At 42.5% G+C, this 25,721-nt stretch overlaps 1 protein-coding gene across 1 annotated transcript in view; it reads right to left on the bottom strand.

Annotated features, from left to right (window-relative positions):
* Window positions 1–25,721, bottom strand: part of LVRN (laeverin) — a 55,976-nt gene that overhangs the window by 18,216 nt on the left and 12,039 nt on the right. Inside the window, exons 6-14 of the mRNA XM_014520128.2 lie at window positions 20,682–20,825; window positions 19,930–19,995; window positions 19,733–19,798; window positions 17,373–17,542; window positions 15,460–15,536; window positions 10,165–10,304; window positions 5,480–5,535; window positions 3,449–3,602; window positions 1,280–1,374 (exon numbers count right to left, since the gene is read on the bottom strand). Coding sequence (XP_014375614.2) covers window positions 1,280–1,374; window positions 3,449–3,602; window positions 5,480–5,535; window positions 10,165–10,304; window positions 15,460–15,536; window positions 17,373–17,542; window positions 19,733–19,798; window positions 19,930–19,995; window positions 20,682–20,825 — 968 coding nt within the window. The remainder of the gene's footprint in view (window positions 1–1,279; window positions 1,375–3,448; window positions 3,603–5,479; window positions 5,536–10,164; window positions 10,305–15,459; window positions 15,537–17,372; window positions 17,543–19,732; window positions 19,799–19,929; window positions 19,996–20,681; window positions 20,826–25,721) is intronic.

Below are 25,721 nucleotides of genomic sequence, written 5' to 3' on the forward strand. Positions count from 1 at the left end.
CGGGTTGAGTGCTGGGCTTTTTTTTTCTTTTTTTTTTTTTTTGAAAAAGAAGTGGGAGCTGGGGCTGGGCAGGGCAGCTATCAATGGGGCTGGGGGAGCAGGAGGGGGATAGGGGCTCATGACAGAGCCCCCATGCAGCATGGGGCAGTGAGGGGCAGCAGGGTTTGCCCCCCCACCTGGCAGCAGCCGGTGAGTGCAGGGTTTTGTATTTTTTTTTTAAAGAACCATGAGCTGGGGCTGGGCAGGGCAGCCATTGACATTGCTGGGACAGTGGGCAGGTCAGGGGGTGCTCAGGGGGTTGGGAGAGCAGGCAGGGGATGGGACCTGGTAGGGGTCCCCCATGGCCCCCTCTCCTTCCTCCAGCCCCCACCCCGCCCCCTACGTACCAGCACAGAGTCCGGGTCCAGCTCTCTGCAGAGGTGAGCGGGGACGCCCCAAATCTCCAAAGCTCTCCAAATTTTTTCCGAATCAATTCAGAGAGCTTTGAATAGATTCGGACCTTTTCATTGGTCTCCTGATTTGATTCGGATTTGGAGATTCAGTTGCCAAATCTTCTCCGAATCGAATCAGCACCCGAAGCTTTGCACAGCCCTACTTATTACACATTTAGCATTGCTCTTAGAACTTGAACTAAAACAATTCTAGCAACTGATGCCATTTCTCAGGAAAGCTTCTGCTCAAAACATCAGATTTAGTAATAAAACCAAAACCAAGCAACTACAAGGTTCCAGACACAGGGATGTTTGTGGGAAGGTGAAAAATGTATTGCAACCCATGCCCTAAGCTTGTCTGTTTTCACACTGTACTCGCCATTCAGTCACCATAGTAAACATGCATCAGCTGAGAAGGCAGAATTGAAAGACCATGCAAAATTCATTCATTGCCCTCTAATCTTTACATTTGGTGTCTTTAAATTAACTTGAGGGGCACTGGTAGAGACTGTCACTTTCACTGCCACTCTACTCTGACACAATCGTTTGATGGATAAATTAGGCATCTCGCTCTTCAGCACCACTAAGCCACTATCTTTTACAAGTATTATATTTGCTTTAAAAAGGGAAAGAACAAACTGATAATGCAGGCAATCCCTCCTGCTGCTGCTCTTTCATTTAAAATTCACATGTAAATTAGGAATATAATGTTTGTGTTATACTCAAATTAATAAAAATATTATTTCTGCTACTGTGATTAATTTACAGATTTACATTACAGTATAACAGAAATAGATTATAGTCTATATCTTTTGAAATTATCATGTTTTGAAAAATTAAATACTCACTCAGCAAAGTAGTCATCTGCCAAAACATCAGCATTTTGACGAATAATACCTGCATAATAATGGTATACTGGCAACATTTTCTTTATCAGATATTTCTTAAAAAAAGATAAAGATAAATTCATTTATATGCACAATACTTTGCTATATTTCTCTCTTATTTATTCAAATTGATTTTTAAATTAAGTCATTACAGAACTCTGAGTGAATTACAACATTTAAATAATAAAACACAAACTGAAGTCAAAGTCCAAATGATAAAATTCTCCCAGAATCACTCAAACTGGAAAACCTTCAAATCAGGCCACTCATCCCTGGGAGTGATAAACTGGCATTTAACAGGGAGCTATACTAGTTCATACTCTCAAAGAGCAATAAAACAGGCAAATTAAAGAGATGAGGACTTCCAAAAATAGCATGGTCCCTCCACCTTTTTCTCCCACAGATTTATCTTTAAACGAGTTAGTACCATTGGCCACAGCCACACGAATGTGGACCTTTGGTTCCCTGGGAACAACTAACAGCAGGATACCTTGTGCTGCTGCTAGCTGTCCCCAAGGAACACCTGTGCCATGCACCTTTTGATGTGTGGCAGGTTACACCGGGTCGGGTAGGGGAGGCTGGGCCAGCACTGGGCTGGTCCCAGCAGCCTTATCTGGGGTCCTGGAGGCCTCCTGGGACTGCAGCAGTGGCAATCCTGCAGTTTGGAGCCTGTCTGGCAGCCAGAGCATGGCTCAGGGCGGCCAGGCTCCACTTTTGAGCAGCACGCTCTGCCCTTGTGTGTACCACTCCGCTTATTTTTTGCGTTTTTTTGACCCCTGGATATCCAGGGGTCAACCCCCACCGTGCTGCTCCCCTGCAGTGCAGAGAATACCTGAATGTGCATTATGTGGTGCTGCAGAGGTGTCTGCAGTGCCACATACCTCACATCCACATGCATCTGGACGGGGCCATTGAAATTAATGCGATTAGTAATATGCTTTAAGCACTCATTTAAGTGTTTTGCTGAACTGGAGTCTAAATAAATACACGATTAGCTTAAATACCTCAACTGATCAGTTTTGCAAAGGAAGGCAGGCCACCAAAGGTCTTTAGTACCTAAACATTTTAGGATGACAAGTTAAAACCAACTCTTTAATTGTACCCCAAAATGAACTGGAAGCCAGTACAGATCAGGGACCACAAATACATATTCTCTGAGAGAAGTACTGATTGCTAGGTACATAAAGAGTGCATTCAAATGAACGCGGTCATGCTGTATGTAGCACTGCAAACATGTTTGCAGTGCCACACAGCTCACAGTCTGGTGTTCTCCGTGTTGCACTGCCTGAGCATGAGCTGAGACGGGGTTTTTTTCCCCACAGGTTTTTTGACCCCCGGACATCCAGGGGTCAAAAAAAACCCAAGGAAAAAAACAACGGAGCAATGCACTCTTAGCCAGCATGTGCTGCTGAAAAGTGGAACTGGCCCTCCCAGAGCTGTACTCCACTGCCAGCAGAATCACCACAGCTTTGCGCAGCAGAATCACCACGGCTGCAGCCCTGGGGGGCCCCCAGGTAAGGCTCCTGGGACCAGCCCAGTGCTGGCCCCAGCCTCCCCTACCCAACCTGGGGCAACTTGCCACGCCAGAGCACGCATCGCACGGGCATTCCCCAGAGACAAGAAGTGGCACTGCAAGGTGCGCTGCCACTACTTGTCCCCGGGGAACCAAATGTCCACGCACGTCTGGATGCACCCAAAGACTATCATCCTATACCACTGGTACTTGGAGTTTCCAGATAGACTTAAAACTATTTTGTAAAAAACCTAAGCAAGTGAATATATTTGTATTTTATTATAAAATGACACTCATGACCCAACTAGAGTTCAGTATTTGTCACTGACTTATTAACAGAACAAATTAAATACTTAGTTTCCATTTCTTAAGGAAGGGATGAATAAAATTTCTCTTAAAGGAATTGAGGGCATATTTATATGGTGACAGTAGTCTGTTCTAGCCAAGATGAATCTGAGCATACCCCACTCTCCTGCTCTCACATGCATGCCCCAAACCAGAAAGTATACCAGGAGGGCAACTTCAGTGTCATCTCCAGGGGCCACTCTCAAGCACACTCAAGAGTACTTGTCATTTAAATAGTAGATTTTTTAGTATTTAACAAAAAATGTTGATACCTTTAAAAGTGGATATATTTCATAGTCTTTCAGAGTACATTCCAGATCATTAGGCATTAGATTTGACAGTATTATATACCACACAAAGATATCATTTTCTTTGGCAAGGTACTTTGTCAGGTCAAGTGCAGACTCAATCTCAAGATAGCCAGACCTGTTTTTGAAAGAAAAAAAATACACACACACACACACACACACACACACACACATATATATGTGTATATATATATATATTGCATCTATTTGAGCATATTTATTCAAGTGTGGATGTATGAATATACAGCATGAAGACCTATATATTTAAACAACTGATGGGAAAAGAATCCAGATACTGGAGTAGGCTTTGGGAGAGGAGGGAAAAAGAAATAGCACAACAGAGACCATCTAAGAGTCTGAGTACTCATATGTTTATTATGGAAAAGGTGCTACTACCATGAGTTAATGAGATCGCTCATGATATTAAGTACACTGCATTTGGTTGTGTTTGCATGATCAGGTCCATATATGTAGCCTCTCCACCATTGTCACCAAGACAAAATTTAAGATTTTTTGTTTTACAGTATGTTCCTCTCCTTTTTTTAAACCACTGAACAACAGATTTTTATTATAGGATATCTTGGTGCATAACCATTATGTGAGGAGTATAAACAACTTAACTCAGGCATAGGTTCAACTTACTATTATTACTGGCTACAACAGGATGGTATAAATATAGGAATAGGATCATAGGAAAGTAGGGCTGGAAGGGACCCCACAAGGTCCATTCTCCTATTCAAGGCAGGATTGTCCCCGAGTACAATTCACTCTTGCAGATGGGAAATATAAGGGTACACATCCTCCAGTAACCTGACATGGGGAGCAGGTTTCAAGTCCCTATTACAGGCCACACTGGGCCCTTTTCTTGGAATAAAAACCACAGGAAGTGTGTATGCATGCATAGTAGTGTTTTGGAAGGCAGGGAGGCAGAATTCTGAGTTTCCTTACACAGTTCCTTCCAGCAATCTTCCACGGGTTAGAGCATGCTCTGACCACCTGTGGAACTATTATGGGCCTGGCTCTCAAGCCATGCAGTTATTCTGATACCTGTGTAGATTTCCAGTATTTGCTGGAGATAGAAAAATGACTATTAACTCATACATCTTTCCATTGCTCCATGGCAGAATGGAGCTGTGCAGTGTACATGGGTACTTGGGATATTCATAAAAAAGGATCCCCAATATGGAAGGCAGAGGGATGGGACTATGTATACACAATCAAGCTATATTAATTTACTGCAGAATCACCACACTTTGTTGGGGGAATCCTAGCAATCTCCTTTGTATGCATTGGCCCATCTCTGTCCAAGTGAAAATAATTAAAGAGCAACATGACAAGCATATGCAAGTAGTTGGGAGGTTTTAATCCCTATGGAAAGAAAGAAAATGATGAGTAAAGCATGAGAGGCAGCTAGGAACAATGAGATGAAATTAAGGAAAGGAATATTTATTAAAAAAAACATCAATAAATTTCTCTCAGAGGGGTTATGAATCAATGAGAGTGTCTACACATCATCCTATAGCAACGTAACAATCACATGGGTCTACATGAGATTGTCAGCTATGTTGCCATAGTGGCACACTCCCCCGATATGGAGTGCCGCTAGAGTGACATAGCAGCAAAATGTACCCATGCATGGCACAGTAATCACCCATATAGCACCGTACTTTAGTACTTCTAAAAGACAGCAGTACCTTTCAGAAGTACTAAAGCACAGTGCCATAGCAACGCTGCCGTATGGCGACGTGTAGATGCGCCTAATTTGTAGTAAAAGTTATGGTGGTCCCACTGCTTTAAGCATTTAATGAAGGCAGGACAAAGTTTTATTTAAAATACTGCAAAGAACTCCCATGCATTTGCAGGGGGATGGACTAATGCTCCCTGATAAAATCTGTTGTTTTTATGAGGTATTTACAAATATGATGCAGCATGAGGAATGTGGGGTGTGATCATGGATAGTGAAATAAATTAATAATAGACTAAAAATGTACTCACTCTGTCAAAGAAAAAGCATCGTCTATCAGTTGTAACCTGTTAACAACAGGAAAAACCTGCAAAAGTATCCACAAAATGTTAGCAATTCCACTATGAGAAAAAATAGACTTAAATTAGGTTACAACAACCTGGCCCTGTAGTCCTTTCCCAAACCAAACTCTTATAGACTTCAGTAAAAGTTTTACTGACTTGATATATAAAGATTTGGTTTTATTTTGAGTTGAAATAATTTACTCCTATATGTGCTTTTAAGATAATTTTTCTTAGGTGTAGACTCAAGAAAATGCTACACGTAGCATATATTTATAACAGTTAACTGACTGCTAAGCTTGAAAACCTTAAGTTTATAAAACTCTTAAAATAAAGAAAATCTACAGTAATTCCCTTACCCTGTTCCCGTTTTCATTGATTTGACATAGACTTTTTCTTCTTTTGGGACTCCAGTTTCAAATGAAGTCAGACTACTTCTCAATTACATGGCTGTATGTACTCATAGGCAGAACTTCATTTAGGAATTTGAAAAAAATCTAGAATGATCCTACATCAGGTTATATGGAGGAGAAAGAGCAGCAGATGAGTTGCATTATAACCAGAATATATAAACAGGCACCCAAGTTTCTTGGGCAAAAAAAGACTTAACATGAATTGAAAATACATCTATCTCCCCAGCATATACACATGATGCAGATCCTGCACTAAGCAAGCTGAGCAGGAATACAGTTTGCCCACCCTCATACTGTATGATTTTTTTTCCACCTATTTTTCATTCCTGTTGCTTTTTTGGGGAATAGAGTCTCAGCATTCACAGTCCAGAATGTATTTTGATGTAAAGATCATTGGGCAATATTGTGGATTAATCTTGCATAACCAAATTAGAAATAGTGGGCACGTCCACATGTGCAAATGCTATTTTAGAGTAAACTCACCATGGCAGGCACCTACATGTGCAGGGAAGTGGGAGCAGATTTGCTGCTCATGGCAGCAATCTGCTCTTAGCCCTGCGCTGACTCTGTGCAGCAGCCAGGGGGAGCTTACGGCAAGGGCTGGTAGCCCAGGGGCTGGCAGGGAGCACCACAGAGATAAGAATGTCCCACCCCCTGCTCCAAGGTCATGGAGCCCAGGCTGAGAGATAAGGATCTCCCCTTCCCCCCACTCCCCCGGTGGCTGGGAGATAGGAATTAGGGGTGTGGGAAACGGGTCCTATTCGATTCAGATTTGGATTCAGCCCAAATCGGGGACGGTGATTCAATTAATTGATTCTGATCACTGTCCTCGATTCAATTCAGCCAAATCCGAAGATTCGATGCTGATTTGGAGAATCAGCGATTCAGACATAGACACAACTTTAAATGTTTTTTCTGCATACCTCGAGGTACCAGGCATGGCTCGTGAACGCTGAGATGGTGGGGCAGATGGAGCGTCCCATAGGAGCATGGGCCCCTCCCCGCCACGTGCTTGGCAGTGAACCCAGAAGTGAAACAGAAATATTTCAAGTCCACTTCCAGGTCTGTTGGGGAGCACGCCAGGGCCACCCCCCATGCCCCTCCAGCCTGGCAATCGGCTGTGGAGAGACCCTGGGTGCCCCCCCCAGACCCAGGAGGCACCAGTCACTGAGCCAGGGGCACGGGGGTGGGGAGCTCCAGTGTGCTCTCCAGCAAACCCGGAAGTAGACCGAAAGTGCTTCTGGTCCATTTCCAGTCTGCTGCCAAGCACATTGAGGACCTCCCTGTGCTCCTGTGGGACACTCCATGTGCCCCAGCATCACAGCATTCATGATTCGCCTGCTACTTAGAGGTATGTAGAAAAAATATTTAAAGCTGTGTCTATGTCTGAATCTTTCCAAATTGATTCGGAGGGCTCTGATTTGATTAGGAGAGATAAAAGGGTCCTCTGATTCAATTCGGATTTGGAGATTCGGCCACTGAATCAGGCCAAATCTCCACTGAATCGAATCAGGGACTGAAGCTTTGCACAGTCCTAATAAGAATCTCCCAGCCTCAGCTCCGCAGTTCTGAAGCCAAGGCTGGAAGATAAGAATCTCCCAGACCCTGCTCCATAACTGAAGAATGGGGGCTGGGAGCTGTCCACTGCCAGGGCAGGGGAACTTGCAAGGACAGCTCTCGGGGCAGCTCTTGAGGGCAAGGAGCAATCTCCCACCCCTTGCTGCCCGAGTGACCAGGAGCACATTTGCTCCCGGTGGGCTGTCTACACATGCATACTGTGCAGTAATTACTCCCGAGTAAATATGCTACTTGTATTCACAGGTAGCAAATTTACTCAGGATTAGAGCAAATTACTGTTTAGTGGGTGCATCTACATGAGATGTTAGTTGCGCATAGCCTAATAACACTGTGCAATAAATAGCGTGCCGGGTAAAAACTGTGCTAATACACTGCTGCGCTGTAGTATTAGGCTGCCGACACGACTGCATGGCTTGTTCAAGTTCCCCCAGATTCCCCTATTGATCAATACCCACATGAGATTTAAAGCACATATTTATAACTATAGAACATCTACATTTATGCTGATGTACTCAGAATCTGCTTTATCAGGGAATCCACGTGGCTAGGGACAGAAATTAAACATAAACCAGTATAAGCGATCAGAAACCAGTTCAAATCTGCATCACAAGAGAAGTTCAGTGCAAGTAAACCACTTTCAAAATGGCCAAAGCCAGTTTAAGATAAGTCTGATACTACATCCATCCAGGTTTAACTATTTTAGGTTAAATTGGAACTTCTATCCCAGATCTCCTCCAGGTTCAAAATAACTCAGAGTGTCCCAGGATCCCAGGATGCTCTGCATCTCCCCCTCTCTTGCAGGGTGGATGGGCTAACTTTGGCGCATGCTGTCTGCTCCAGCTGAGCAGGGAGCCATGCTCTACTGCTCCCCTGCTTCTGGCCTGGGCCACTGCACCGGGGTAGCTGGTATGTGGTTGCATTTCTGGAATCAAAAATGAATGTCTGTTTACTTGCTTTTCAATTCAATCTACGCAGTTTAGACTAACCTGCAACGATTGAATCGATTCAGCCTCAGGCTTTTTGACTTTCTGTCCTTAATCAGAGCATTTGAAACAGAGCAGAATGTGATATGGAAAGGCAACAGCCTATCCAATGCTCCTACTCTGCCATACCTAGAGATTGCAATTTCTTTGGAATAGCTTCCATAAAGCCAAGAGAGCAATGGCACTATGAGGCATTCTGCACTTCCATTTCTTTGCTAGGATGAGCCATTGTTCATACCTTCTACAGCATTAGAGAGGTTGATTTGGATGTAATGAACTGTTTTAAGTCATTTAAAAAATTCTAAATTCTGTAATTAAAAGGGAAAAAAGTACTGACAGATTTAGCCATTTAAATGTTTCATAGATTTCATAGACATGTTCATAGACATGTTCTAGGATCAGGTCACATCACATACCATGCAACTCAAATGATATAGAAAGTAAAGGTGACATTTGCATCTTATTGCTGTACCTCTTTAATCCGAGCCCAAATTGTGCTGGGTTAGTTCCTTGACATAGGAAAGCATGAAACTAGTCTTAATTAAGTTATAACATCAGCCAATTGTTGGTCACTAGGTGATGAAATGGTAACCAGGGAATGGCAGAACATAAGCACAGTTGACAGGAACACAAGAGTTTCCCTCTGGTGAAAAATTTCAAAAGAAAACCAGATGAAAACTAGAAAATTATGGGGGAGGTACCCCCCTAAGTGTAAGGGACTTTTTGTTTCATTTTTGGAGAGAACTGAAACAGAATCTTTCATTTTGTTACCAGCTACCTAAATGCCTGGACAGCTGCCTACTATGGAGTGGCACTGGGGAGACAGGGAGACCTGGGCACAGCCTGGCCTCCTGGTTTCTATTGATCATCACTTGACAACCAGTGTGTTTCTGTGAAACCAGATTCTATCCCATCATCATCTTCCCCTAGGAAGTTCTAAGAGCAGCTAACCACCTGCAATGCCAACTATTCTTATAACACTTTGTGCTGATTCTGTGCTCCTGAAAGAACCTGATTTCTCTGGGAAGTCTCCTCTAGCCGATTATGACAGCTTTACAGATATAACCTGATCCTACAAAAATATTTTTTCAGCAACTTGAAGTAAAAAACTATTTGGGCTGCTCTCGTTCCAACTGCTTTCAAAAGGAACTTCGACAGCATTTTAATGGGTACTGGAATAGGTCCTTTGTATCGGATACATTAGATCAGTGGTGTCAAAGATGCACCCTATGGCCCAGATGACATGGCCCTGTACTCCTGATCCTGCTCACAGGGCAGGAAATTCAGAATCTGCAGTAATTATGGCTACTACTGATTATCCAGAAGCCAAATTTCCAGCCCCATGGGAAGCCCAATGGACTGGATGACATTTTTATGCTGAAAAAATATTTATATAGGACAAGGTTCTATTTCTGTTTGGTGGAGAGAGGAACAGCAACTGTCATGGTTCCCAAATCCACAGTAATTCATCCTGCCATTGCCAAATTTCTAGCCCTAAAGTCCAGATGATACGGTCCCATATTCTAGATCCAGCCTGTGGACTCTTTCCACACAACAGGATGAGTTTGACACCCCTGCACTAGATTATTCCAAACCTTGGTCAAAATAATAACTTAATTAACGCAATTAAAAACATATTGTAGAGACTTTAGAAGCTTAAAGAAAACTTTTTTAGTCTTACCTCTGGATTGTTTTCAAGCAATTTTCCTATCCTCTTCAAATATGATGAGTTATAATTAACTCTATAGTATCCAGATAAATTCATATTTAGTAGGATCCAGTCATGTTCTGAACTTGATATCTGCATTTCAGGAAACATTTCTGGAAGAGATATTTGAAAGTGGGAAGGCTGTATCTTTTTATCATATTACAAATCCAGGTATACGGTTGTAATCTGAGATGTACATGTTTATCACCATATAAGTAAAATGTGTTATTACTACACTATAAGAGGCAAATTCATGTTTGAAGAGACACTGTGCGACATCTACAGGTCGCCCTACGGCAACAGAGCAACACACTATTTCACCGTACAGCTATGTAGCAATCACGTGGGTCTACACATGATCACCAGCTATCCTAGTATAGGGCATTGCTACGGTGACATAGCAGCAAAATCTAACCATGCTCCACACACGTTGCAGTAACCCCCAACATTGTGCCATGCTTTAGTACTTCCAAAAGGAAGTACTAAAGCACTGTGCCATAGCAACATCACCGTAGGGCAACGTGTAGATGCGCCCAATGTAGAGAAGGCACAAAAAGCAGCCTACCGCACTCTCTATGCTCCATACAACACAGCAACTTTCTCTAGGGAATATCCCTAAGGCACTATCCATGTTTTCAGGAGGCTGGGCCATGGATATTCTGCAATCTTCTCTTACCTGGACCTAGACTAGGAAAGAGATGTATTTTTTCACTGATTTAGCTAATTCCAATTAGGCTTCTTCTAGCTATGGCTGGCCTTGAATACCTACCACAATTTTAAAAGGTGTTAAATTGCATCTACAAGCAGTTTCACATAAAGTTGGCCAACTGCTTTAGGAAGAAATCTTTTGACCTATTCTAGACAAAGCCATGGATTACCAATGCAAGTAGTTCCAGATCAAGTACTACACCACAGAAATATAGTGTTGAATCAGAGTCTTTAAGCAAGATTTGACTAGGCAGAACTAGAGGATTCAACACTGAGCTTCATAACTATTTGAGAAAGAGTAGTGTATTGAAAGTTTCAGGGGTAAAATTTTCAAAAGGACATGTGACTTTGACTACATGCACACTAGCAGCTTATGATAAAAGCAAGCTGGTATAACTAATTAGCAAGTGCTTTTAGTATAGGTGCAACACCACCACCAAAGTTGCACTTTTATAAATTCAGTTTGATTCTACATCTATACAGTGCTGATACTATAATCAAATTCAAATTACAGGATTTCCTCTTCATAGTTGGGTCAGTCAGGTCTCAGACCTCTTTGCACCTCTGATTAACAAAGTCATGCTAGTAGCAGGCTGTAGCATAGACACTGTCTTACAAATCTAAAAACAGGTTTATATAGCACAAGGTATCATCAGGAAGGGATACTTGATTTAATCTGAATGAGCTGACAGAAAAGGGTGGACATACACTTTATTAAGTACTGCAAAGTTGAGAAAAGCATTTGAAAACTTTACCATAGTCCATGAGTCTACTTTATAGATGGTCCAAAGTTTGGAGGGATATAAGGCACAATTCAGGCTGTTTTCTAGGACCTCAACTCCAAACTTTTTAATGACTGGGCTTTTAGAACTGCAACAACCTAATAAACCTTTTTTTTTTTTTTTTTAATTGAAGTAGCAGTAACTATTGGAGCTGAACAAATGACTTACTCTTGGCCAGAGCAAGCAAAAGAAAAAAGGGGGTGTTTCTGGAAAATCAAGAGAAATGCATTTGGAGTCAAATGAAACTTACATTCAAAACAAAGCATTTATTTTTTATTACAGCCATTTTGATTACTTTTTTAATAAAATCAAATGCAATTTGGAATAAAGGTCATTCATAACAGGATGTAGGTGCCATTCACAAAAATGTGGTGATGGTAGTAGCACAGATTGTTGTGTTGTGTTGTGCAGTGGTGTTATTATTGCCCAGTGACTCAGGCTGTTACCTATGTGCAAATCCCTTCATTACCAGATTTGGAGTAAGAACTGGAACCTGGGTGCTTCTCCATAGATTCATAGATGTTAGGGTCGGAAGGGACCTCAATAGATCATCGAGTCTGACCCCCTGCATAGGCAGGAAAGAGGGCTGGGTCTAGATGACCCCAGCTAGATGCTTATCTAACCTCCTCTTGAAGACCCCCAGGGTAGGGGAGAGCACCACCTCCCTTGGGTGCCCGTTCCAGACCTTGGCCACTCTAATTGTGAACTGTGAACCATCCCAGCTGTGTGTCCCAAACACCAAGCTACAGGATCACAGGAAAGTAGGGCTGTGAGGGACCCATCAAGGTCAACTAGTTCATTCCCCCTGCTCAAGGCAAGGTCATTCTTGACTAAACCATCCCAGTCAAGTGTCTCTATAACCTGGTCTTGAAAATTTCCAGGAATGGAGATTCCACAATTTATCTCAGTAGCCTGTTCCAATGCTTGACCATGTTGTGGCTGATTTGCAAGTGACATTCCTGTTAATGCAAACCAGTTGCCACTGGCCTTTTTAAAAACAAAAGCATATGGATGGCTCATATTCAGCTTATGGTCTCCTGTAACCATGAGGTCTTTCTCTGCAGTACTGCAGTACTGACTCCAAGATGAACATGGGCCGACAATGCGAGGTCACAGTCGGCAGGGCTAACCGGACCTTATCGTGCATTCACAAGTGCATCTCAAGTAGGTCCAAGGAGGTGATCCTCCCCCTCTACGTGACACTGGTCAGGCCGCAGCTGGAGTACTGTGTCCAGTTCTGGGCACCCCATGTGGCAGAGCACCCAGCCATTTTGAGACATGGGCTGCCTATATAAACAGGGCAGTTTAGCTGCAGGAGGCCAGGCAGCAACATTGCCTGGCTGTAGGGCTACTGTAAATGACCCAGAGGTAAGGGGGTGCTACAAGGGGATGGTAAGGAGGCTCCTGGTCCTGGGCATGACCTGAAACTGCACCCTGCCAGGAGAGGGTGGTCTGGTGGGGTGCTCAGTGGTGCGGAAGCCACCAGGAAATGCCAGGCCAGTTATCACCCCAGTGAAAGGTGGGTCGGGGCACCTTAACCCCTAGCTCCCACCACTGGGTGGGTAACCCTGTTTGTGGAGGGGCCCAGAGGGTGGACCCTGAGAGAGTGATTGTGTACAGGGCGTGGTGCTGTGGTTGCCCCTGGGAGAAGGGAGTAGTGGCACGGTGAGGCCCGAGGATAGAGAGTGAGGGGCTAGAGACCCAGCCCGAAGGAGAGATGAGAAGTGGAGATGAAACTGCTTCTTCCCCTTGGTAAATAGCCCCAGGATTCAAGTGCTGAGGGGGCAGGGGTGTATGATTTGCTGTCTAGATCAGGGCCGGCACTGGGGTCATGTATGGATTCCTCCACAGCTCTCTTCTTTGTAACTGAAATAGGTCCTGGGAAGGTCTCTATGGCCTGGGGTTGTCAATGTTGATGCTCAGTTTGGGAAAAACTGATGCTCCTTACAGGGGCCTGTTGCCACATACAGGTGGGCAAGTCTGACTGTTCAGCTTTGCGTGGAAAAGTCAGAATTGAATGAAACCTCCATCTTCATTAGAAGTACAAATGGGTGCTCAGTGTGACCCCAATGTGTAAGTGCTTGTTGGCCGGGAGGAACCAACTTATATTCAGCTCATTTCAATGTGTTTTGTTAATGCTGCCTGAAATACCTGCCCTTCCCCTGCTGCTTCCCTCCCAGATGGCCCAGGCCCCTCCAGCCCTTTGTCCTTCCTCTCACTCCCCTCCCCTGCACCTACGTGGATGAGAGTCTGAGAGAGGGAGCCAGCGCCTCCTACGTATGTATCAAAGAATGATACCGTGTCCACTGATATTTGGCTTTTTTGTTCTGATGATAAAATGCAAGCCAAAATATCACAGATTTCTTTAAATCCCAATTGAAAATCCTGAAGTAGAAGGTCCACCTGGGTAACCTGTTCCAGCACTTAACTAACCTTCTAGCGAGAAACTTTCGCAAGGGAAGTGGTGCTGGCTCCTACCCTGGGGGTCTTTAAGAAGCGGCTTGATGCCTACCTGGCTGGGGTCATTTGAGCCCAGTTTTCCTCCTGCCCAGGCAGGGGGTCAGACCTGAAGATCTGCAAGGTCCCTTCCGACCCTACTTCTATGATTCTATGAACCTGCTTTCATTCAGTAAGCTTACACAGTGAAGGAAGGGTAAGAAAGAGAGTGACCAGGTAAGCTCTCCAACTAACTCCCCACTCAAACTCCTACTCACACCCCACTGTTAGCTGGCTTGTTGGCTGGTCCAGTGATTAAATCAATCTCACCCTCATCCAGCTGAACATATTTTATAGGCCAGTGGTAATGTAGTTATCTGACACGTAGTAGCCAGAAAATCCTGTTCCAGCAGTTCATGAAGAATAGGCATCTTAACAAAGTAAAGGAGAGGGAGACCACCACCACTATTTTGTGAATGGCAACTAAAGAATCATATCCAAATCTCTCACGGATGTCTCCACTTAGACATTGGAATTATTAAAATCTGGAGGGCAAGGGCACCTCCCCAGTTGACAAGGGTAGGTGCCTAGGATCTCTTCACAGTCAAGGAAGAGTTAGTTACTTTCAAATTGTGCACCTAATATGCTGAGCAGGGAGGTACCTAGGACTAGCCAACAGGAACTGCTAGGCACAGAGGGCGTCTATACACATGCACGGAGGCTGCTCCAATATGCTGCAATTACAGTGTGTCAGAGCCAACTCGATTAATCAAGTCTGCTGGAGCTTGGTAATTACCATGCTCTAGCAGACTCCAGTGACAGTGACATATCAGTGTCCCTGTGCTAAAAAAAGGTGGCAGGGACACTTTAACTAAAGCTCATTCGACAAGTGCCCCTGCTGCTATTTTGCAGCATGAGGATTCTGATACACATGATGCTCTGTGTACTTTAATTGGAGTGGCTTTTGGAGCCACTCTAATTAAAGCAATCCCCTCCTCCCACTCCCAGAGCACATGTATAAACAACCAGAGATGGGAAAAGAATGCTGTGGAAATCTTACCTCATAATGTCCACTGAATTATAATAATTAAAGCAGTACCTTTAAACAATATATGTTGATAGACTTTAAAAAAAAAAAAAGAGAAAATGCATTTTTAAACCTAAAAGTTAGCTAATAATTAATGTAGACTTTTTGTACTGAAATGTTATTCTCTCTCATCTCATTCAAAATATATTTACTGATTATGTAAATGATTAAAAATATAAACTATTTATAAATATGTTCACAAAATTTGAGAGGTGACTGAAAGTTTTTTTTTTTTTTTTTTTTTTTTTTACTTACTGCTAGTTTCATCTAGCCACACTATTGGTTGTGAAGATCCATTTCTTACCCAAGTAATAGGAACAATCCATGTGTTACTTAATAAAACAGAAATTAGACAATATCATTATTTCTTTCACTTAAGAACACAAATTCTAAACTGATGTTTAATAAGATTGCCAATATTTTTTTAAATTGCAGCTATCTTTTGCCCCTGTTTGATGTTAGTACTCTTGCTGGGTCAACCCCCAGTCTCACACTAGACAAAGAGATTTAGAATTAATTTGGACTATACTCTTTGATGTGATTCTTAGATACCAGTTTCATTCTCTAAGGACTGCTTTCCTTCTGACTGTAATTTTATTCTCCAACCTTCTTTCCTTTCATGACTCTGCAACATATCCTTGATATCTTTAGATTCCTATTCAGAAACATTTTTGGTTAAAAAGTTCTGGGCAGGCAACCCCCCCCCCCCCAAATACTGACATGAACAGTTGGCCAGAAAATCTGGGGAAAATGTCAATTTGCTGCAGATGGATATGAAAGCTACTGAACCAGGGAGATATACAGGGAAAGGAAGACTCATGTAAATACACCCTCTAGATCTGCCTATATTGGTATGGGATAGGATTTCTTACATGGTATTTCCCACTCCTGGGTCTAGATGTTATGAGAATCAATGGCGATAGGATGGTGTAACATCTCTAAACCAGCCTAGAATAGCTGATTCCTGGTAGTCTCCTGCATGTTGGAAGCAAAGTTAACTTCCTGTCTCTCTTTGGAGTACTGTTATGGCTGCTTGTGGATTTTGCCGCTGGTCATCTACAAGCTACTAAGAGTCATCTCAATCAGCATCGAAGTGGACACCAAGCACTATCCACTGACTTAAAAAAGGAAATGCTTAGTAATCAGTATTTTTGAAAAACAGTTACTTATTTAAGAGTCCAAACGAGGAGCTTCACTTTAGTCATTCCTGGTGGAAAACCTTGGTCTTTCATAATCTTGCACTGTTGCTATCCAGGAAGAAGTCAAGAAGTCACAGGTTTGCCCTAGCCTTATGTTGACTGGTGCAAGAATATATCAAGACTTGAACTCACTATTTTGGTCCCACAACAATTTGCCTTAACTGCTCTGCTCTGTATTCCACCCAGGAGGAAGTACTGTATTCACCCAAACACACAAGGACCCTGTATGTAAGATGACCCCCAAAAAATCAGATTCTACACACAGAAAATGTATACATTTATTATAATTTTATATGCATGGAATCTAATTATTAGAGGATCATCCTAAATTCACACCCCCACACAATACTGCAGGTGAGGGGGGAAGAGGTGATGAGGGGGAAGTAATGGGGCAGGTGGTGGGGGACAGACAGGGGAGAGGTAGTAGGGGGACACATAGGGCAGATGGGGAGGCAGTAATGGAGCAAGCAGTAGAAGGCAGTGGGGTAGGGTTGTAGGTGGCAGGCAGAGAGAGGAAGGGAGCTTGCTCCTTGCTGCCACCCCCCCAACCTTTACCCTTCCATTATGCCTGTCTCCCTCCCACTCTGCAGCCTCAGGCTGCCCCGATTCCCCATTTCCCTCTCCTCCCTGTTCCATGCTGCTTCTGTTCCCCGCAGCCTCAGGTGCCCACCCCCCTTCCACAGAAGCTGCGCACCCTCCCCCACTTCTTTATGCTCAATTGTAAGGTGAGAGGCTTTTTCATTTCACCACATATTAAATGGGGTAGGCAGGGAACCTTGTCTTCTAATCAAGTAAATACTCTAATCACTTGGAAAAGTGAATAGCTGAAATACTAAGTTGAATTCATGGCTCAGACTGGCTTCTGGCAAAAAAGCAAACAGATTTTCAAAGAATCATGTACTAATTAAACATTTCTTTATAATAAAAGTAAATGTAGAAATAAATGCTAAAAATATAAATTTCACTTGCTTGTAACTAGTAGTATTGTCCTTTTTCCTTATATTATGAAATTGTTCCTGACTGATGGTGCCAGTTGATGGATCAAATGTTAAAACTGGAAAGCCATCTTGGCATGTCCATGGGTCCATTATATTTTTTACTGATGCGGGCAACTGAACTTCATCCTGTGCATCTATAACCTTCAAAAAAAATTCTTAATTAGAAATATATATGATTTATTTACATTATTCCAGCAGCACTTTAGTAACGAATCAATGTAACAAAAAGAAAAAGAGCAGTATTGTCATTAAAATAGGAAGGATCCAATCCCTTAAGGGAAATTTAAAAAACTGAGACACCGTTTCTAATTTTTCTAACTTGATTTTTAGCTTATCTTTTTTATTTAAAGATATCCATACCCTTGAGTGGTTAATAACTTATTTATTTGTATAGGAAACTGTTTATTTAATTCACATAAAAGATTTAAAATACAAGATTACCACTATACTAACTAATTAATTAAATACCATTACACCTGAAAATTGGTTCTGGGCCAGATTTCTGTCGCTGTGACTCACCATAGCCTCCACTGATTTCAATGCTGCTACAACAATTGCACCGTCTGAGAAACTGGCTTTCTGCTCTGACTCGTATTATGATGAAATTTTCATTTTACAGTAACTTTGGCAAGGACATTATTATTGAAAAAATCTCCTATTAGTATTTCCTTTCTTAGAGTCAGGGTTTATTCAGTCTTCAGCATATATTTAAAGGGCAATAAAATGAGAGTGGACAAGATCCGTACACATATATTTGGAAGATCCAGATAGGAATGTCATCCACATTTGTGCTGGACCTTTAAACAGATTGTTAATTCACGTTTATATATAGTTGATCTTTCTTTTTTTAATCTTGTTGGTTCTGCTTTTACTTATACTCTACTAATGACCATGTTTATGCTTGATATAAAATGCTATATAGAACCCAAATTCTGGAAGTGTGCTTACTACTGCCCAAGACAGGGATATACAGTGGGCACATCTACACATGCAAAAGCTGTGAGGTGGTTTTATTCTAGAGTAAACCCACCCTGGGCAGGTGTCTACATGCGTGGAGATTCAGGAGCAGATTTGCTGCTCCTGGCAGCAGTCTGCTCTTGCCCCCTCTGGCCCTGCACCAGCCCCCTGCAGCGGCCAGGGGGAGCTCTAGGTTCTCTCTGGGTGCTAGCCCAGGGGCTGGCAGGGAGCTCCTTGCCTTCAGGAACTGCCTGCTGCTGGGGTGGGCTCCTCCCCAAGAGCCCGGGCAAGGACAATGGCCCCCTGCCCCAGCACCAGGGAGTTCTCAGCCCGGGATCCTCCACTAGTGGATTGGGGCAGGGGGCTGGAACCTGCCCCTCCCCTGCAGGTCTTTCCAAGCCCCATGCCTCGATCACCAGTTTGGGACATGGGGCTGGGGCCTGCCCCTGACTGGGACAGTTCCCACCCAGACCTGGGCTGTGCAGGGAAGTGTGTATGTGCAGCCCAGAGCTGGCTGAGGACTGCCCAAAACTGTCCAGGTCAGGGTCAGGTCCCAGCCAGTTCCAGCCCAGGCAGAAAACTCTCCCCATGCAGGGATCTTGTTCCCAGCCTGTCCTCCGCAATCTCCTGGGTAGGGGGACAGTGTACCTGCCTGGGCTCCAGTCACAGAGCCCACCCTGGTAGCAAGCAGTTCCCAGGGCCAGGGAGCAATCTCCTGCCCCCTGCTGCCCACCTGACTGGGAGCAAATTTGCTCCTGGCCAGCCACGTACACATGCTGTACTGCACAGTAATTACTCAGCAGTTAATTTGCTACTTGCATTTACAGGTAGCAAATTAACTGCCAAATAAATAAAATTACTGCACAGTAAGGGTTGGCATGTGTAGACAGTGATGCTTACTATGCAGTAATTAGCTCTACTGCACAGTGAAACATCTCGTGTAGATGTGCCCAGAGAAAAGCAGAATCAAAGTGAACTATAGTTAGCCTGACTTCTAGACTGCTAAAAACCTGCAGTATCCATCTTTAAAGACCATCTTTAAAACATTATTATAAAACAAATCTATATCTGCTCTGAAGAACCCCATGCTCAAGCCTTTGGCAAAATTTATTCACAGCAAGAATCACCTATGCAGGTTTTTCCACCCAGTAGGATGGGGCAGTTCCCTGTGACTACATGAAAATATGGACCACCTGTCTTCTTTCTGACCCAACAGTTATTTCTCTCACCCTTACATCACCTGTAGTCTCCAAAGGATTGTGTGTGGAGCAAGAATAAAGGTAGACATTCTACTTCAAGTTCCCAGTTGGTTTATGTGCAAAGTTTGGCAGCCCAAACAATGAAGTAAAAATACTGAGAAGATGTTATAAGTACCATTTGAATATGGGTCCACAGATCATCTTGGTTAGCACTTGAAAAGGAAAATGCCTTCAGGTAAGACTGAAATGAAAAACATAATCTTGAGTGCTCATTCAAGTTAATGAAAAATGTCAGCAAAGCAAACCTTTATTCATGCTTGCCTTTATTTACAAAATGATAAACCCAGACAAAGTTTCTTTTTCTAAACTTACGTTAAGTGCTTTGAGAAAAAGTCTCTCAGTCAGAAAGCTAGAAAGCATCCAGATAATGGAAGCCCCCTAAGGCACAAAAAAGTACATGAAAATATTACATAAACGAACTCTGGACATTTAGTTACTGACATCGAAAACCTATTTTTTTCAAAAGTGATGCCGACTAGTTCTACTTTGAAAATTTAGCAAACACTGAAAATGCATTCATATTCATTTTCTTTTGCACTAATCCATGTACAGTAAAAGCTGCCTTAACCAGCACCTTATAAGCCAGCATGCTCTATTAACTGGCACGCCAGCTTAAAAGGTAAGAATTAAACCGGAAGTGCTGACCGTGGTTCTTCCAGTTTCGCTGAGCTCCCACGGTCCGAGGCAAAGCAGCCTGCGTGGGGCCCCCCTCACTGTCCCTCGGGGCCTGTGGGACCTGCGGGAGGGTTGGTGATGCGGTGGGAGGGGCAGCAACGCCCCAGATGCAGCGGGAGAGGTGGCGGCCCAAACAGGTAAAGACGCCTGTTCGGGCCTCTCAGTTAACTGGCATATTTTGTTATCCAGCACCCTGCATTCCCCATGGGTGCTGGATAACAAAGCTTTTGCTGTATATGTATATACTAAGAATAAAACTAAACCACAAAAATTAAACCTTAGATATAAAGATAACTAAACTATGGCAACCTCTGTGATTTTCAAATATACTTCTTACAATACTGTTACAGACTACCAGATAGATGTAAAGTATTTGGCTTTCTTTTCACCTTACTGTAAGTGACGATGTCAAATAGGGAATCTGGTAAAAATGTTCCTTTGACCTTTTCTTCTTTCTGTGACAATGATCGATCACTCATTGCATCTTCGACTCTTAAGACAGGTTGCAAGACACTCTCATAAAACATACGATCCTGAAAATTATGAAAAAAACAGAAATTTAGTTTTGAGTTGCAGAAAAAGGGCTTGAAGTAGTCCACGTCGATCACAGAATTAACATTCATAGCAATGGGAAAAATATTTATAAAAACAGAAACAGTTCCCCACCACTCCACAAATTTACAGTTGTTTCCCAAGTAAAAGGGAGAATGGACTCAAATCTCACAAGTCCTCCTCATGTGGAATTACCCTTTAAGGCAATGGAAGTTTGGCACAGGAAGGTTTTAGGTTTGAGTCTGTTGAAAGATAATTATGTTTTAAGCATTAATTGAAAAAAATGTAAAAACTGTTAAACATTCCAAGTCAACAAAATAAACTACAAAATATAAACATGGATTATGGATTTACATTTGAATTAAAATAATGTTTTAGTTCTCTTTCCTAGCAAGATTCAGCTTCTGGATTCCAAAAGCTAGCCAAAGGAATATAGGGAATACTGCTTTAAGTGCTTCCGATGCCACTGAATAACAAATATATAAAGTTAGTCCCAAGTGAGCCCACACACACAGCGTTAATGTTTTTTAACTATTCGCACCTAAATTTGATACCTGTATTTGCAGGTATCAGATTTAGGTGTGAATAGCCTAAATTCACTATTTTTAACTAACTTTAGTCCCAAGTCAGTGCACACACAGCATTAATGCGCTTTAACACCTGCATGTGTAGACACCTACCTAAACCCACTTAATGTGCATTAAACTAAAGTGCATTAAATTTAGGTGTGCTTAAATGCATAAGTAGACACGCCCATCGTAACTGTAATTTAAATGCACCAGGAGAGTAACCAATCCAGTACAAGGATGTCAGATCGCATACTTGGGGAAATGAAGAAATTTATGCTCATTTGCTTTGTTTGAAAATGCATTTTGTATTTTCACATCTACACACAAGTTCAGTTAATAATTTCAGTCAATAAAACAGATTTTATTTTGTTTGTTAAAACACTGCAAGTCACTTTAAGTGTACTTACCAAAGAGGTGGAGCCTGATTTATTTGAAGATTAGTCTCACCGTTGCAAACAATTATTTTTTTGAGCCAAATTTTCAATGTCATTAATTTTGCACCTCCATTTGAGCTGTATGTGAAAACCCTCTAGTTACAGGTACAGATTTTTAAAAGGGCAAACATCACCAACAAAAAGCAAGCAAAAACTTCATTTCAGTTTAAAAATTAATTCTCTATTTTCTCATGGTATTACATGCTGATTTATACAAAATAAAAATGTTGTTGACATTCAAAGAAGCCTGTTCACTAATCCCATGACCAAAAAAAATATAAATCTGATTTGATCCTCCTGACAGAATGCATTTGACATGCCTGAGTTAAGTTTCCAATTAATCACATTCTTAAGTACTTTGACGAATTAAACAGGAAAGGAGGTGAATGGTCTACTCCCCAACTAAATTAAAAGTTCACAGCAGTGCCAAGCATATAAACAGAATGGTCTAGATCACAGGTGACTAAGATATAGTCCATGGGCTAGATGGGGTCAATGGAGCCATGTCATTCAACCCACAGGTATCCCTATGGATCTGGAAATTTGGTGGTGAGGGAGCAGCAGCAGCATTCATTATCCGTGACAACACTGATCATCCATGGCCCACAGAACCAGCCCTTCAGGGCCAAATGAAGCTGGCACTACTGATCTCTAGGACAGCTGTAGGTTTTAATTTTTAATCCAGTCAACAAAATAATGAGCTTGACTACTGTGAAGAAAAATGGGAAATAAATAAAACACTCACCCCAGGGAATGAGTCCGAGAGGGAGAGAGAAATGAGAACAGGAGGAGAGAGATGCTTCTGGAGCAGCTGCTCCGTAAAGATACCACAACCCCGAGGGGGGAGGGGTGAGGCATGGAAGGAACGGGCATCAGAAGACATCACTGAGCAGAAAGCTCGGGAAGAGAGCAGGGATGAAAAGAAACCCTGAGGACCCAGCCCGAGCAGGGAGAAGATCTCAAGCAGATCTGGTTAAGCTAGAAATCACCAGTGAAAAAAGAAAAAAAAACCCACAAACCTTAAAAGGTAATACTTGAACAGCAAGAGGAAGAGCGCTGAAAAATATGGCTATCAGACACGTTACAGTGACAGCGGTTCTTGGGTTTTTCTGTTAATTGGATTTTGTTTTGAGCCATTTGGGCTCTATAGAAGATGGGTTATTAAAGAGACTGGGAGACGACTACTCCTTAACAAGACTGTGACATATTGTGAGTTCTCAGGAAGGAAGAACATGCCTAGAGATCAATAAATAAATAAAACACTGGGAGTTATAAATGGGACTGATTAAGAATGCTATGTTGGCATTATAGATGTTACGATTATATCCAAATTGAATTCTGTCTAAGGTAATATTAAGGTGTAATTGATGTGGAGAGAAGTAACAATAGCCTTACAAACAGCGAGTTGATTATGGATGTAAAAATAAATCTTGACAAATAAAGATAATTGTAACCTAAACAAAGTAAGACTGTGATTTCAAATGATGATGAGCCTTGGGTGCCAAGTAGAAGAGTTACAGTAAAAGGGGTAACCCAAGAGGATCCCCACATAAGTTGCCAGAGCCCTACAATTTGTGGTAGAAAACACATAACACCTCCTGACTAAAAACATCATACAATAATCAAGATGTGACAGGCGAGAGTTGGAATATACCACAAGTAGTCCAAGACTGAGCAAACTGAGAAAAGAAGGGCTAAAATAATATGGTAAGCTATTAGCGGTACCTCACAACTACATAGAATTCAAAGTGATAATTCTAGTTTGGGATCATAGAAACATAAACAAATCATTGGACATTTATTCTGAAACTGTGTCACTGTACCCCTCAGTAAACTATAACACTCTTGTAGTTGGTACGTTTAGTTCTATACAATATGCTAAGATTAAAACTTCTCTGTGAACTCTGTCATACATGCTTTATTTGACTTGTAAACCTTTCTCTGCATCTTATAAGTAGGAGCTCTACTTATCCAGCTGTACTGATTAGTTTTTTACTAATTTGAATGATTAATGTTTTATTTTTGGTTTGTTTAGTTGTTTTCATCTTTTAAATAATCATTTCCTACAAGCTTATTTTAATTTTGTCTGCATAATTTACCAATCTTCCTATAATTATGACAAAATGAATGTCAAAGCAAAGACCCACAACTGAGTTACTCAACTTCTAGCCAATCCTTTGGCCTAATTCTTCTCTTAATTAAAATGGTCAAAGGAAATGTGTAGATTCAATGCAAGAGCAAAGCAAAGTCCATTACCTTTGGTGTACACAAAACAGGAAAAAAATTACTGTGTAATTTCCTATGCTGTATTTGATGTTGAATGTGAAGTAACACTTTAAAAAGACAACAAAGCAGTTTGTTGATTATATGACTTTATTTTTCTAAGTGATGTTAATATGGCCATTTACTATTTAAAGAGAGCTTTAAAAACATTAAAGTCTAGCCCTTGATCTTAAGATTGTGTTTTCTTCTTCCCAGTTCCTAGACTATTAAAATCATTTAACTAACAACCTCAAGAACCACAGTCTAATTCTAAACTATGGTTGACTATTTTGTGCTGCTCCACTGATGCACAGAGACCCTGGGCCCAGTTGAACTGACCCCCCCCCCAGGATTTTCCTGGCTGTTATACACAAAAGTGATAAGTACTACAGGAATAAAAACAAAGACCCTTCTGGGGCGCACTTAAGTCCAAGTGTCTAGTTCTCTCTGCAGTGAAGTGAATCCTGGCTAACATAATGGCCCCTACTATAACCTGCAGCAAGGACTCTCCCTGGCAAAAAGTAGCCTTTTTCTGTGCCCATCTTAGACCGTAGCTGAAAATCTGGCTTTGTCTGTATTTAAAAAAAAGAGACAAGATTTACCTTTATCACAAACACTAATTTTCATACATAGATAAACTTACATTTGCCGCTGTTTCAAAAGGAGAGAAAGCTGCTGATTCTGTTACGTTCTAACACTTACATGTGGACAAGGTGGAAACAATATAAATGTGACAAAACAGCTCCAACTTTATCCCTAGATGAAGCAGCATTAACCTTGGAGCTGCTTTGCTTCATCTGTATAGGTAGTCCCAGCTAGTGCACACAACTGCTAGAACATAACATTGTATTCAGTACCCCAGATAAGGACCACACTGCAGTTCACGAGGGGAAAGCATTAACTTGCAACCTGTATAGCCTCAAAGCAGGAGTGGAAGGACATTTCTGGACTGATGGGGAAAAATTAGGAGTTTGCTCTTTCAAGGCTCTTCACTGGGAAGGGGGCCAGAAGGCAGTGGAAAGGCACCACCCAAGAAGCTGATGCACAATTCAGTGAGGCTTGGGTAATCCACAGGTTCCTAAATCCTGGGAAGGGGAAGTTATAAATAGGCGTGCACCGATAGAGATTTTTTTGGCTGATACCAATGACCAATTTTTAATGAACCATATCGACCAATACCGATCCAATTGATGATATGTGGCCCGGCAGCATGGAGAGCAGCATCCAGCTTCTAAGTCTGTTGTGGGGGAAGGGATGAGAGGAGAGAGAGGAGGCTTGGGTGGGGGGCAGATCAAGGGAGGGAGTGGGACTGGGGCAGGCGCTGCACAGCCAGGGCAGGATGGGGCACAGGGCACAGCCACAGGTGGGGGTGCGGGGCAGGCAGCTCCTACTGGTGCATGCACCCCAGGAGGGCATGGGAGGTATGTGCCTCCTGGATCTGTGAACAGGGCGATGACAGCCTGCCAGGCTCTTCCTGGTTGGGGGACTGGGCTGTGCTTGGGGCAGGCGGTGGCAGGGCTGGGAGGGGGCTACAGGATGGGCTATGGTGAATTTTGGGGTGGTTGTAGCCTCACCATAAACCCCCCCCCCCCCCCACCACCACCCCACCCCC

Source organism: Alligator sinensis, unplaced genomic scaffold, assembly GCF_000455745.1.
Source record: "Alligator sinensis unplaced genomic scaffold, ASM45574v1 scaffold609_2, whole genome shotgun sequence".
Lineage (NCBI taxonomy): Eukaryota > Metazoa > Chordata > Crocodylia > Alligatoridae > Alligator > Alligator sinensis.